The following is a 12866-nucleotide window of genomic DNA, read 5'->3' as shown; positions in this document are numbered from 1 at the left end:
CCGACAGGAATACAGGGAGAGAAGCAGACCACAGACAGTTGATGGCGGAGGATTTACTCAGACGTGGTCGTGGCTGTAGGACAGGGAGCTCCCGAAGGCTGAACGGCAGGAGGAGGCTGGGGCCTTTCTGAAGTGGTCCAGGCTATGTTATGATTTGTCTCCACTCCTTCTCTCATTGTTGGGTTTCTCGGTGCTGTACTGTGCTTTTCTTTGCCCTAAGGAAGAGCTGTCTGGAAGGAGATCAGGGAAACCGAGTGTCAGTTTCTAAAGCTTTTCCTAGTGACTGAGAGGGGCCTGAGAATGGAGAGTATGTCCCCGAGTTTATTCCCTTGGTGTTTCCTGGGGCTTGGAAACAGGGTCTGGAGTCCTGTGTGTCAGTCTTAGTCTCCTTTTGGGGGTGTGATGAGTCAAGTTAGTTGCTTTACTAGTTTGGCCACCTCTTTCTCTTTCTTTCTTTCTGTTTTTCTCCTGCTCCATTGTTACTTGAGAATAGCTCAGGGATAGAGGGAAAACAATGGGTTAGTTCAGCTGACAAGAAAAAGGACTGAACTGATACCTACTCTGGCTGTCTCTGCTTGCCCACAATTTCTGTTCCACATGCGGTCCTCATTCTGCCCGTGAATATCTGTGTTGTCTGTTGAAGGCCAGCTTTGTGTTGCCTTGAAGTATATTTGAATTAAGCTGCAGAGGGGCGGGGTGGTTGGGCGCCATGGCAGTGTGACGGGGGAGGTGACCTGCAGCTGCTTCCCTTCCCCTTTCTCACACGGCGCTTTATGCTTCCATATGGAAAATGCCAGTTCTTGGCAAAACTTTGGATTCTGAACAATTTTTTTCACTTGCAAAAATATTTTTCATCTTAAGTTATTAATTTGTTGTCAACTAAGTGAACACAAAACATTTTGTAAAAGATGTACCAAATGTTGATAGAATTTGAATGAACATAAGCTAAAATGTTAAATGTAGCCTTTGCTTTCTCTTTTTTTCAGTACAGTTAGACAAAGGTCATTTTTTTCCCTTGACTTTCATTGCTAATCCTACTGTAGTCATCATTTTTCTAACTTTCTAGAAAAGGATATTTATTTAAGCGTTTCTTCTGGGTCATTTCTTTGGAGGGAACGCATCAAGAAATTGTGTTTTGGGAGTATTTCAACATGACTGCAAGTAAAAAGTTTCCATTTTGTCGGAAATCCTAATAAAATCCTGACTATAGCTCTGTGAAATTTGCTTATTTACTTTCTTCTGTACATATCCTGTTTTGAAAAGAAAATTCTTTTGGATAAATGGCAAGAAATAAGTAATTTGTAACCTTAGAGTCTGCTGTGTTGTGACCTGTCATAGGCATAGGATAAAGAAAACTTGGAAATCTAATTTGAAGCTTGATAATATGACCAGGGTATAAATGTTATTTTTCTGTGGAATAGGAATAGATGTCAGCATACTTTTTGGTAAACGACCACAGAGTAAGTACTTTTGGCTTTGTGGGCTCCTTCTGTTCGAGATTCTTCATGTTTCTGTGTTTTAACTGTCCTTTGAAAATGTGAAAATCTCCTTAGCCCTTAGCCTGTGTCTACTGAGTTCTGCTTTAGGATTGAAAAGTGATTTTAAACCTGGATGTTGTTCTTTTATAACCTAACAAACACTCTGCACATGAGAAAGGTGTATCATCGCTAAGTAGAAGAATGCAGCATCCAGTTAGACGAAGGAAATTCAGGTTAAATCTCTTTTTTTTTTTTTTTTTTTTTTTTAAATTTTTGACAGGCAGAGTGGACAGTGAGAGAGAGAGATAGAGAGAAAGGTCTTCCTTTTGCCGTTGGTTCACCCTCCAATGGCCGCCGCGGTAGCGCGCTGCGGCCGGCGCACTGCGCTGTTCCGATGGCAGGAGCCAGGTGCTTATCCTGGTCTCCCATGGGGTGCAGGGCCCAAGGACTTGGGCCATCCTCCACTGCACTCCCTGGCCACAGCAGAGAGCTGGCCTGGAAGAGGGGCAACCGGGACAGGATCGGTGCCCCGACCGGGACTAGAACCTGGTGTGCCGGCGCCGCAAGGCGGAGGATTAGCCTAGTGAGCCGCGGCGCCGGCCAGGTTAAATCTCATTTTAACTGAAACCATGATGAGGGATTTCACATCAGGCATTGTTTCGCGTATCATGTTGCAGTGAATTTTAGACCTTAGCAGGCAATCCATTATCCCGAATCATAACAGATTCTTTCTTTTTTCTATCTGTGGGTGAGTGAATGGTTGCTGAATCAATAGAGCTTTCCACCCTCCGAGACAGGAACATTGAATATGAGACACACACTCTCTGTTAGCAAGAAGCAAGACGTTTCCATAGGTTATTTAATTGATTTCTATTTTAAAAACCACATATAGTGACAGAATTATGCTCATGAATTTCTCTAACATCCATTCCCCACCCCTTCAAAAGAAAGACTATGTATATAAGCAGCTACTATTTTTGAGGAATTAAAATTTGAAAGATTTGATGAAAATATTAATGAAAAAATCATTTTTTACAACCATCTTGTAGGCTGGAGCTATTGGCTATAAGCTATCTTCATTTTCTTCTACTTACACACAACTGGAAACTATTATGTACGCCCTTGGAGTGGGAGCTTCAGTCAAGGATCCAAAAGATTTGAAATTTGTTTATGAAGGAAGTTCTGATTTCTCCTGTTTGCCTACCTTTGGAGTTATCATAGCTCAGAAGTCGATGATGAATGGAGGATTAGCAGAGATCCCTGGGCTCTCAATCAACTTTGCAAAGGTAGGTCTAGTATTCGTGTGCACACGTGTGTATGTGTGTGCCTGTCTTTATATACAAGAATATTCACAAAGTTCTTGGAAAATACAGTTTATTTTGGTGTGAAATTGTTTTTGAAATGCAGGCCTAGAAAGATCTTCACTAAGTTCATGGAAAACACATATTATGAGCCAACTATGTGTAGATTTTGAATTATTTTACATCAGAATAAACATATTTTAATTCCATATTTTTTTCAAAATTTTTGAAGTCCTGTGTGTGTGTGTATGTGTCTACATCTACTTATTTTAAGTTGGGGGTGATCAGGACTTGGTCTTGGGTACGTTTGAGGTTGTGCATCTCCCATTCAAGTGCATTTATGAAATGGGCAGTTGGATGTATGAGTCTAGAGTTGAGGGGAGGGGTCTGTCCAGATTCCTTAGCATTTAGTGTGTAAAGACCTGACTGGATGAAATCACCTAGTGTGTGAGGATCAGTAGGGAAGAGGCCCAAGTCTCCCTGCCCTGCCGTGTTTGGAGGTTGAAGAGCCGCAGAGGAGGTAGCAAGTAGATGGAGCAGGAATGGCCCATGAAGAGTGAGGAACTTCAGGAGGATGTGGTATTTGAGAGGTCAAATGAAGAAGATGTTTCAAGAATGTAGGGAGATGAGCGAAATGACAGCTTGAGCATTGATTGTTGTTTGTAGCCCTTGTCTATCCTCTTGAGGAACAGTGGTTTTTCTACTTACCGCTTGTTGAATTCGTTCTTTAGTGGAGGGGTAAGCTTGTAATTATAAAAAAATTGAAAGCATGTCATTGTAAAAATTAAAAATATGAAGTAGGAAGGAGAGAGAGAGGGAGGGAGGCTCTGGTGGGAAGTATTATTATGCTGTTAAAACTGTACTTAGGAAATACAAAAAAGTTATTGCAAAAATTAAAGGAAAAAGGAAAGAAGGAGAGGGGTTTGAGGGAGGGAGGTAGGAAGGAAGCATGGTTGTCTTAGAACTGTATCTGTGGGCCAGCGCCATGGCTCACTAGGCTGATCCTCTGCCTGCGGCGCCAGCACCGGTTCTAGTTCCGGTTGGGGCACTGGATTCTGTCCCAGTTGCTCCTCTTCCAGTCCAGCTCTCTGCTGTGGCCCGGGAGTGCAGTGGAGGATGGCCCAAGTGCTTGGGCCCTGCACCTGCATGGGAGACCAGGAGGAAGCACCTGGCTCCTGGCTTTGGATTGGCGCGGCACCGGCTGTGGTGGCCATTTGGGGGGTGAACCAATGGAAGGAAGACCTTTCTCTCTCTCTCTGTCTCTCACTGTCTAACTCTGCCTGGCAAAAAAACAAAAAACTGTATCTGTGAAATATGTGAAATCTGTTCAATTAATAAAAAGTAAAATAAACTCCATCTTTTAAAAAAAAAAACAACAAGATAGATAGGGTGAACATCTGTCAGTGATTTTGAAGTGGGTTATATTTTAATTCTTGGCATAACAATAAAGTTATAAAGCATGGCAATAGTTGTCCAGTTTTAGAACTGTGTTTCTGTGACTGATTGGATTGCATAACCTGTGGCTGCCCTGGGTCAAAGGAAGCATATTAGAGTATTTGATTCAGTTTTCTTGATGAACTTGGGAGGAAGATGAGAATTCTGGGTTGGGCATTTTGCTATTTTAGTCACTTTCTCATTTTTTTTTTTCTGGATGCTGTTATTTTTCTATTTGGATAACATAGGAACGAAAATATTAGAGCAGATGTTTCAGAACTTTCCATCAGAATTGGAAATCAAAGTGGTGGTCATGGTCTGGGGCCAGGAATGACAGCTGTTTTGGAATCTGAATCTTTGCTACATTGAGGACAGAGTAAGGTGGCCCTCCATGATTCTTCTGATCCGTTCTGTCCCCTCTGTGCCCCCTGGGTATCGAGGAAGACTGGGTGCTGTCCTGTTGCTGTGGAGTGTGTGTTTGGGTGTGAGGGTTACATTTTAGTTTTCCTACTTACTTCGTATTCTTTTTTGATATCTTGAGTTTAAATGGCTATTAAATTATACTGTGTCCTTGTATTTACTCTGTGGATAACTTATAAGATATTATACCAAGTGAATGTTCACATTAACAGCGCTTTTCCTTGGAACATGTTTGTCTTTGTGTTTTATTTGTCACTTCTATTTGATGTGTATGACCTGAAATGACCAGCAGTGGCCCGTTTGTTCATTTTTGTTCAGCGAATATTCATGGCATGCCCAGTGCGTTCCGGCACTATTATAAGCACTGGGAAGACAGCCTAGTTTAGAATCTCTATTGGCAAATAATCCGTAATTACCAGTCAACAAGGATGTATGAATGCCAAGAAAGAACACAAATGTGTCTTTGCTCCAAAGGAGATGCCTTTGGACTGCAGTACAGATAGAAGTAGAAGCCAAACTAATAGATAATTTGGGGGGAGTAGTGATGTATGTGCACTGTAAAATATCACTTGTGGTTTGCAATACCTACATGGAACGAAAAAGTTTACTAATAAAATTTTGCTTACACCAACATAGGTTCTTCATGGGGAGCAATACTTGGAGCTATATAAGCCACTTCCAACATCAGGTGAGTACTTGCTACGCCAATTTCAAAAAACAAAGTTTTATTTTCTGATCCACCTCCAGAGTGTATCAATATATTAAACTCACGTAGAGTGACCTAATAATACATATTACAAATTATTACGTGCCTGTAAACTGTTAGAGTAGATTAATGTTATTTGGAACCTGTTTTGGAAACCCTGAACTTTTGTCCCTTAATGTAATGTAAGAAGTTATTTCATAGTTGTACCAATTTATTTCTGTTGCTGTCTGGGTTATTAACAAAATAATGTGTGTACTGTAAACTTAGTGTGTGTTTATCAGTTATGATTCCTATGATTATAGTTCTCCATTTTCTCAGCTGCTTATCTTGACACTGATCTTCATAAAACACTTACTTTTTTCTTCCTCTTTTAGAGAAAATGAAACCAAATCTGCTTTAATACTCATTTACACTTTTATATAATCCCTTGTTCAGTAAAGTTCCTATTCTCAGTCTTTCACTATCATTTGATGTATTATTGTTTTGCTTCTGTCCTTTGAGGTCAGAATGTTGTCTAATTCTATACTTACTGGACTTATCAGGTGATAAAATACAAAAAGGAGCATTTGTCCTCTCATGTTATAAAATGTAGTGGTCAGCAAGTAGCTGGAATCTTTTTTTTTCCTTAAGCCTTTCATTTTATTAAAAAATATATGACATGTGTATTGCTTGAAGCTGAATAGCTTTTTCCCAGTGAGTGTCATGGCATGAGTTTCCCAGCAGCTGGTTTTATGTGAGATGGTAGTAATTGTGTATTCATCCCTTATCTACTGGCTTTCTACCATTTGCCAGTATTGGGTATCAGAGAATTTTCTTACCTGACTAGAATTGTTACATCTGACTGCATTACCTGTTATGTTAGTAAAATACGGTTTCCAGAGCCAACCTTGGAGAATCTGTAAGGGATCGTGTACGCCTGGGTGTGGGTGTGGTGATGGCTGTGGCAGGGGCTGGGAAGCATCCTGTGAGTCTTAGAAGTGATAGCATAATGGCTTCCTTTGGAAACCATTGTTACAAGGGAAGCAGAAATTTTTAGAGAGGTTTTTGCCTTTAGGGATTTTAAAATATGAATAAAGAGGGAGATCAGACATGTATTCTAAAATGATTACAAGTAATATAGACAGGAAAACATGTATAATACCTAATTTCCCTTACAGTTAGGTTTCTCATGAATGACTTCTCTTCAGTAGTGTCTCTGCATTTTCTTGCTTTCTTTTTTTTTTTTTTTAACTTTTATTTAATGAATATAAATTTCCAAAGTACAGCTATGGACTACAATGGCTCCTCCCTCCCCCCCCAATAACTTCCCTCCCACCCGCAACCCTCCCCTCTCCCGCTCCCTCTCCCCTTCCATTCACATCAAGATTCATTTTCAATTCTCTTCATATACAGAAGATCAGTTTAGCATATATTAAGTAAAGATTTCAACAGTTTGCACCCACATTGAAACACAAAGTGAAAAATACTGTTTGAATTCTCTGCATTTTCTTAATGTGGTTTTCAAGTTTATGTTCCCATAAATGTGAATATTCAAAATTCAAGATTCTCGTCATTTGGAACCTTTCTAAGCTACAGAAAACCAAGGGCGTGGCTTTGTTGATAATCTTTGCATCACACACACCATTGATGAGACATGGTCTCCAACATCAGGAGACTGAAGTCAGCATTTCTTGGAAGCTTATGTGTTATCTATGGTGGTGCTGTCCGGGGCTGGCTTTACCCTTGCCCTGGTTAGAAATGACCATTAGATGGAGGGGAAGAAGCCGCCAGCAGCACTGTGTTTTCTTCCATGAGACAGAACATGGTCCAGTCCAGGATGTGCTGGTCTCTGGATTTTCTCAGTGTAAGAGTTTGATCTTGATTGTGTTTCTATTTGATGTCTTCCTTTATTAGATTTATTTATTTTTTCAAGATAATTTCTGTTGTTAGTGCAAAACAATACTTTATTTCATCAGGAAGTGATTGATAATGCTGTCTTGATTCTCTCACAGCAAATAAGTCGTCATCAAATACTTTTTTTAAAGACCATCAAATATTAGTATATATAAAAGTGCTTGTGATTAGTTAAGCATTCTGGAAATGTAATTATGCAAGATTTACAAACAGAAACTATGGAGCTTTGTTTTTTTTAAAATGTTTTTGAAAACTTTTTTTTTTTTTTAAACTATTTATTTATTGGAAAGGCAGAGTTATAGAGAGGCAGAGGCAGAGAGAGAGAGAGGTCTTCTATCTGATGGTTCACTCTCTAGATGGCCACAACGGCTCGAGCTGCGTTGATCCAAAGCCAGGAACCAGGAGTGTCCTCTGGGTCTTCCATGTGGGTGCAGGGGCCCAAGGACTTGAACTTGGGGCAGGGCCCAAGGACTTTTCCTCCACTGCTTTGCCAGTCCATAGCAGAGAGCTGGATTGGAAGTGGAGCAGGAACGGGACCTGAACCAGTGCCAATATGGGATGCTGGCACTGCAGGCAGTGGCTTTACCACAGCGCTGGCCCCGAGATAATGTATTTTTAATTTATATGGTAAAGGCTTAATGGCTCAAGTAAATAACAAGTTCAACAAGTAAAAAGGCCATAATTCATTAGGAAAATATGTAGGAGCTATAACCAGTCAAATGGAAAGATGTTCAATTTCTCTTATGAAGCAATTTTTAAAATAGTCAAAAGTCATTAATACTATAGTAGTATATAATTCCTGTCAGTTAGTTTGATGATGGTATATTTTTGATTGTCAGCATAGATTTCAGTTTTTTTTCTCTCATGGGTGTATATCTGGTAGATTTTCACAAAGTTATACAATAGGATGTGCTATTATAGAAAACTTGGGAACTGGAAAAGTAGCACAAGGAAATGGGAGTCTGCAATTATTTTTTTTTTTTACCTACTGAATATTTACAAGTACCTCTAATATGCCAGGCATTCTGCCATGGATTGATAATATAACCATTGAAAAATATTATCTGTGCTTATACAGAGCTATTTGTCTAAGATACAGTGGACAGTCATAAAGATTATATAATGCAATATAATGGGAGAAGCATAGGTGTGGCACAGGAGCATATAGGAAGGTCTCTAACCTGAAATTGCCCTGGGAGTTGGGAAGTGAACCCTTAGCTGAGACCTGAAGGATAAATCAGGGATTAACTAGGTGAAGAGGAAAGGTGTTGCAGGCAAAGAAAACAAGTACATGCAAAGGTTTGTAAGTAAACAGGAGCATGGTTGTTGGGGGATAAAACACCGTGGAAGCTTCCTGAAGGGTGGCTTGCTGGGGTGCCATGAAGTAGGAGCAGGGAAGTAAGAAGGTCTAGGGAGCCTTGGGAGTCAGTGCAGAAGGTTGGCTCCAGCTGATGCTAAAGGCAGTGGATAGCCACGCGAAGACTCTGAGCGGGAGAGCTGGTGAATACATTTGGGTTTTGGAAGGCATCACCCTGGCCCTTGTCATGCTTGGCTTCTCTTCCACATCTCAGATCCGGACAGTTCCCAGGTTCTTTGCTTCTCTTCCTTAAGTAGATGTGGAATTCTGTTTCCGTCCCCTCCATTTGGACGTCTGTGCTCCTTACTTCCTCTCTTGCCTTCTTTCTCTGCCTCCATTTAGCTCAGGTCAGGCCCGTGTAACAGACTGAAACCCGCCTGTTATTTCAGCATTCTCTTGTGTTTGCCACTTCCCTATATAAAGCCCCAGAATAGCTAGCCATAGACTTGGGAGGAGTTTGAAAGTTTTTGGTGTGATTTAGCTTCTGTAAGTGTCTACATGTGCAAGTCTTGCCACGTGCTTCCTTTCTGTTTTATGCAACAGGGATATGCTAGAGATTTTGCCTGGCGCCTGGGGAAGGGTGCTGTCCACACATCTGGAGGCCATAAGGGAAAGGCAGATCTTGAGAGAAAGGTGCTGAGTTCCTCCCATACGCTGTGTCCCCAGATCAGCAGTTAAGTCATGGGAAGAACAACCCATCACAGAACAGAGGAATTAGAAACAGCGTCATGGAAACCAGGAGAGCACAGAGTTGAGAAGGAGAGAGGATGTGGTGTGGTTAAGGACGTTCAACAAACTTGGTTAAGTAAAAGAGTTAAAAGAAGCCAAGAGGAGTCCCTCAGAATGAAAGTGTTATTTTTAAAAACTCTACCAGAAGTATTAGTTTTTCAAATATAAGTGACTCTGTTATTCTGGTTGTTTTTAATGTTGAATTATTTTTTCTAGTGAGTTTAGGAAACTACTTCATAGCATAATTTTTTAGTTTTGTTGAGCTTACTGTGGAAATTACATTTAACTCTCTTCTGTCCCAATTTAGCAGCTTAGAGTCTTGGAAACTGTTTATGTACTTTACTTTTCGTTTTAGGAACCTTAAGATGTGAAGCAGTTGTTGCTGATGTCCTAGATAAAGGATCTGGTGTCGTCATCCTTATGGATGGTAACTCATTTACAGTTCTTAGAATTCATTTTGCATGTCTCTTCCAGGTCATAAGGAAGCAAGATAAGTATTCTAAAAATTTTGGAAATGAACAGCAGGAAATTCAGTGTTGCTTGACATTAGCAGTACACGCTTTATCATTTTTGTTGTAAATACAGAAGTGATTATACAGATGCTCTTCACTTTGCACTAGGGTTGTGTCCCCATCAACTTACTGTATGTTGAAAATGTCTCAAGTCAGAAGTGCATGTAAGTCACTGAGCCTGGAGTGTCCGTTGAGCACGTGGCTCATGAGTGCGCAGCTGACTGGGAAAACTCTAACTCAGTGACATCGGCCACAGAGCGTCTCACTGTATGTCACCACTTGGGGGAGAGATCAAAATTCACAGTGTGGTCTCTAGGTCTCTATTGACAGCATATTGTTTCTGCCTCATCGTAAAGCCAAATAATCCTAAATTGAACCTGTGTTCATCTGTACTCTGCGTGCTGTTTTGGATACCTACCCTGTTTTCATTTAATGTACTGGGACTGTTTTAGATGTTCTTAAATATTACGTGTATTCTCTTGTTTTTTTTTCCCTCTCTCTTCCTCCTCCTTGTCCCTCTTCTGTTTTTAATGTTTCCTACCTCTCATCCCAGGTGCTGGCTCGCGTTGGCTACGTTTCTGGCTCTCTGCTAATCTCAGCATTGTGCCAACTACAACATAGCATGAAACAAAAGTACTATAGTAACTTTGCTTTAATTCTTATTATCTCTTGATCTGTTTTATTCAGTCAACTCAAACTTGGTAATGGGTCATAGTGTATTGCATTTTATGTAGGTAACGATATAGATTAGATGAGGTGTAGATGAAATGACCTAGAGATGAAATGAGGTATCTAGTATCTGAGGTAGTAAAGATAAAAATCTTATTTTTAATACAAATTTCCATGACTTTTCTTTTTTATTCTAATTACAGTTTTTTTAACATGCAATTCAAAACCATATTTCTCGTTTTTAGAGCTATATATAAACAGATGATGCCCAAACTCTGATAAGTACATTAGGCAGTTAATTCAGTACTTGCTTACTTACTTCCTAACTTACGTATCCATGTATTATTCACCGATTCATCAGTTAATTTGATAACCATTTATCCGGTGTCTTTTTTGTACCAAGTACTGTTCTCATAGCTGTGACTACAGTGGTGAGCAGAGCAGCCGTGGTCCTGCCCTCTTGGCTAATCCCTCTGTCCCCCATATTTCCTTGTTTACATCCCAGACTCTTCCCGAATGCTTTGGCGGAATGAACGTTTGAGTATCGTTACCTAACTTTCCACTGGGATTGTTTGAAATGCTTGAGATGGAAAGATTTGGAATTTGAGTGGCAGTGAAGGAAGTTTAAGAAGAAATGAGAGGCTGAGAGGCGGCTGTTCTGTAGTTAAGGCGGGATTAGGGACGCCTCTCTTTTCTCTGCTTCTGAGACCAGTGGTGAATGCATTAAAATGAATTTGCTTTGTAATCCAGGTTTGACTACCTGTAAATTACAGAACACGTTCAGTAATTGGATTTTGCTTTTGAAGCTTTTAAAGGAGTTACTGAACATACTTTGGTTAATTCTTTGTACCTTTTGATAATAACTCCTATTATTTTTCTTTGTGTTTCAGTCTATTCTTACTCTGGAAAGGAACTTATTTGCTATAATCAGTTCTCTATCTTCCTTGTTGGCTCTGGAGGCTTTGGGGGGAAACGGACATCAGACAAAGTCAAGGTAGGCCACTGCCTTACAGATGACACTTCTGTGTTAAGGATTCAGTCTTATCATACTATCATACATGTAATTTCATAGAGACTCTAATCCACGCCCCTTTGAGTTACAGTGTTGTCTTTGACTTGAAATGTTGCTTATGTTTACATATTACTAATATTTTTTGTGTATATATATATATACACACACACACACACATATATATATATAGAAAAGTCTTGTGTGGTTTAATGTATTTGAGATAATTTTGAGAACATTTGTTATTTTCTTTTGCACAATTTTTGTGGTACCCAAAAGTTTTCAGAAAAACTTGTGATCTTTTTATACATTTAAATCTTCATTCATTAAATGTCCTAAGCATTTCTCATATGTAAGGTAACTGTGGTTATTCTGTAGTTATAAAGATTTAAAAATACACTTATATTTTTCTTAAAAATTTTATTTGGATTTACTCCCAATTTTTATGTGTAAGCTAAAAATAAATTTTCAACAGTATTTTTCGCTTGGTGTTGCTATGTGAGGGCAAACTGTTGAAATCTTAATATATGCTAAACTGATCTTCTGTATATAAAGAGAATTGAAAATGAATCTTGATGTGCACGAAAGGGGAGAAGGAGCGGAAAAGGGGAGGGTTGCGGGTGGGAGGGAAGTTATGGGGGGGGGGCATTGTAATCCATAAGCTGTACTTTGGAAATTTATATTCATTAAATAAAAGTTTAAAAAAAAAGAAAATAAATTTTCCAAATGGATTAATTTCATGAAAATCAATGCATGTGAAGCTAGGAGTTAGGAAATTTTAAATGTCATTATGTTTCAAGCATAAAAATTTGTTTTGCAAAGTTTATTATATTGAAACAAGGTGGTTTATCAAATGTCAGAGTAAAGAGTAACAGTACTCTCTATTTGACTTACCATAATGTCTTTTGAATGCAGGAAGCTGTAGCCTTACCTAATAGGCCTCCTGATAATGTACTTACAGATACCACCTCACTTAATCAGGTAAGATTTTGTTTTTGAAAAGTGTTTTTTTTTTTTTTTTAAAGATTTTATTTATTTATTTGAGAAGTAAAGTTACAGACAGTTAGAGGGAGAGACAGACAGAAAGGTCTTCCTTCCGTTGGTTCACTCCGCAAATAGCCGCAGTGGCTGGAACTGTGCTGATCCGAAGCCAGTAGCCAGGTGCTTCTTCCTGGTCTCCCATGTGGGTGAGGGGCCCAAGCACTTGGGCCATCTTCTACTGCTTTCCCAGGCCACAGCAGAGAGCTGGATTGGAAGAGCAGCAGCTGGACTAGAACCGGTGCCCATATGGGATGCCAGCGCCACAGGCGGAGGATTAACCTCTGCACCACGGCGCCAGCCCTTGAAAAGTGATTAAT

General features: G+C 39.7%; 1 protein-coding gene across 1 annotated transcript in view; it reads left to right on the top strand.

Annotated features, from left to right (window-relative positions):
- HSD17B4 (hydroxysteroid 17-beta dehydrogenase 4) overlaps nucleotides 1–12866 on the top strand; it is a 96190-nt gene that overhangs the window by 42721 nt on the left and 40603 nt on the right. The window contains exons 13-17 of the mRNA XM_062189273.1: nucleotides 2528–2764; nucleotides 5270–5321; nucleotides 9674–9745; nucleotides 11390–11493; nucleotides 12424–12489. Of these exons, the coding sequence (XP_062045257.1) occupies nucleotides 2528–2764; nucleotides 5270–5321; nucleotides 9674–9745; nucleotides 11390–11493; nucleotides 12424–12489 (531 nt within the window). The remainder of the gene's footprint in view (nucleotides 1–2527; nucleotides 2765–5269; nucleotides 5322–9673; nucleotides 9746–11389; nucleotides 11494–12423; nucleotides 12490–12866) is intronic.

The sequence above is a fragment of the Lepus europaeus genome, chromosome 4 (assembly GCF_033115175.1).
Source record: "Lepus europaeus isolate LE1 chromosome 4, mLepTim1.pri, whole genome shotgun sequence".
NCBI classification, from domain to species: Eukaryota; Metazoa; Chordata; class Mammalia; order Lagomorpha; family Leporidae; genus Lepus; species Lepus europaeus.
This window is presented reverse-complemented; position numbering and strand designations above follow the sequence as displayed.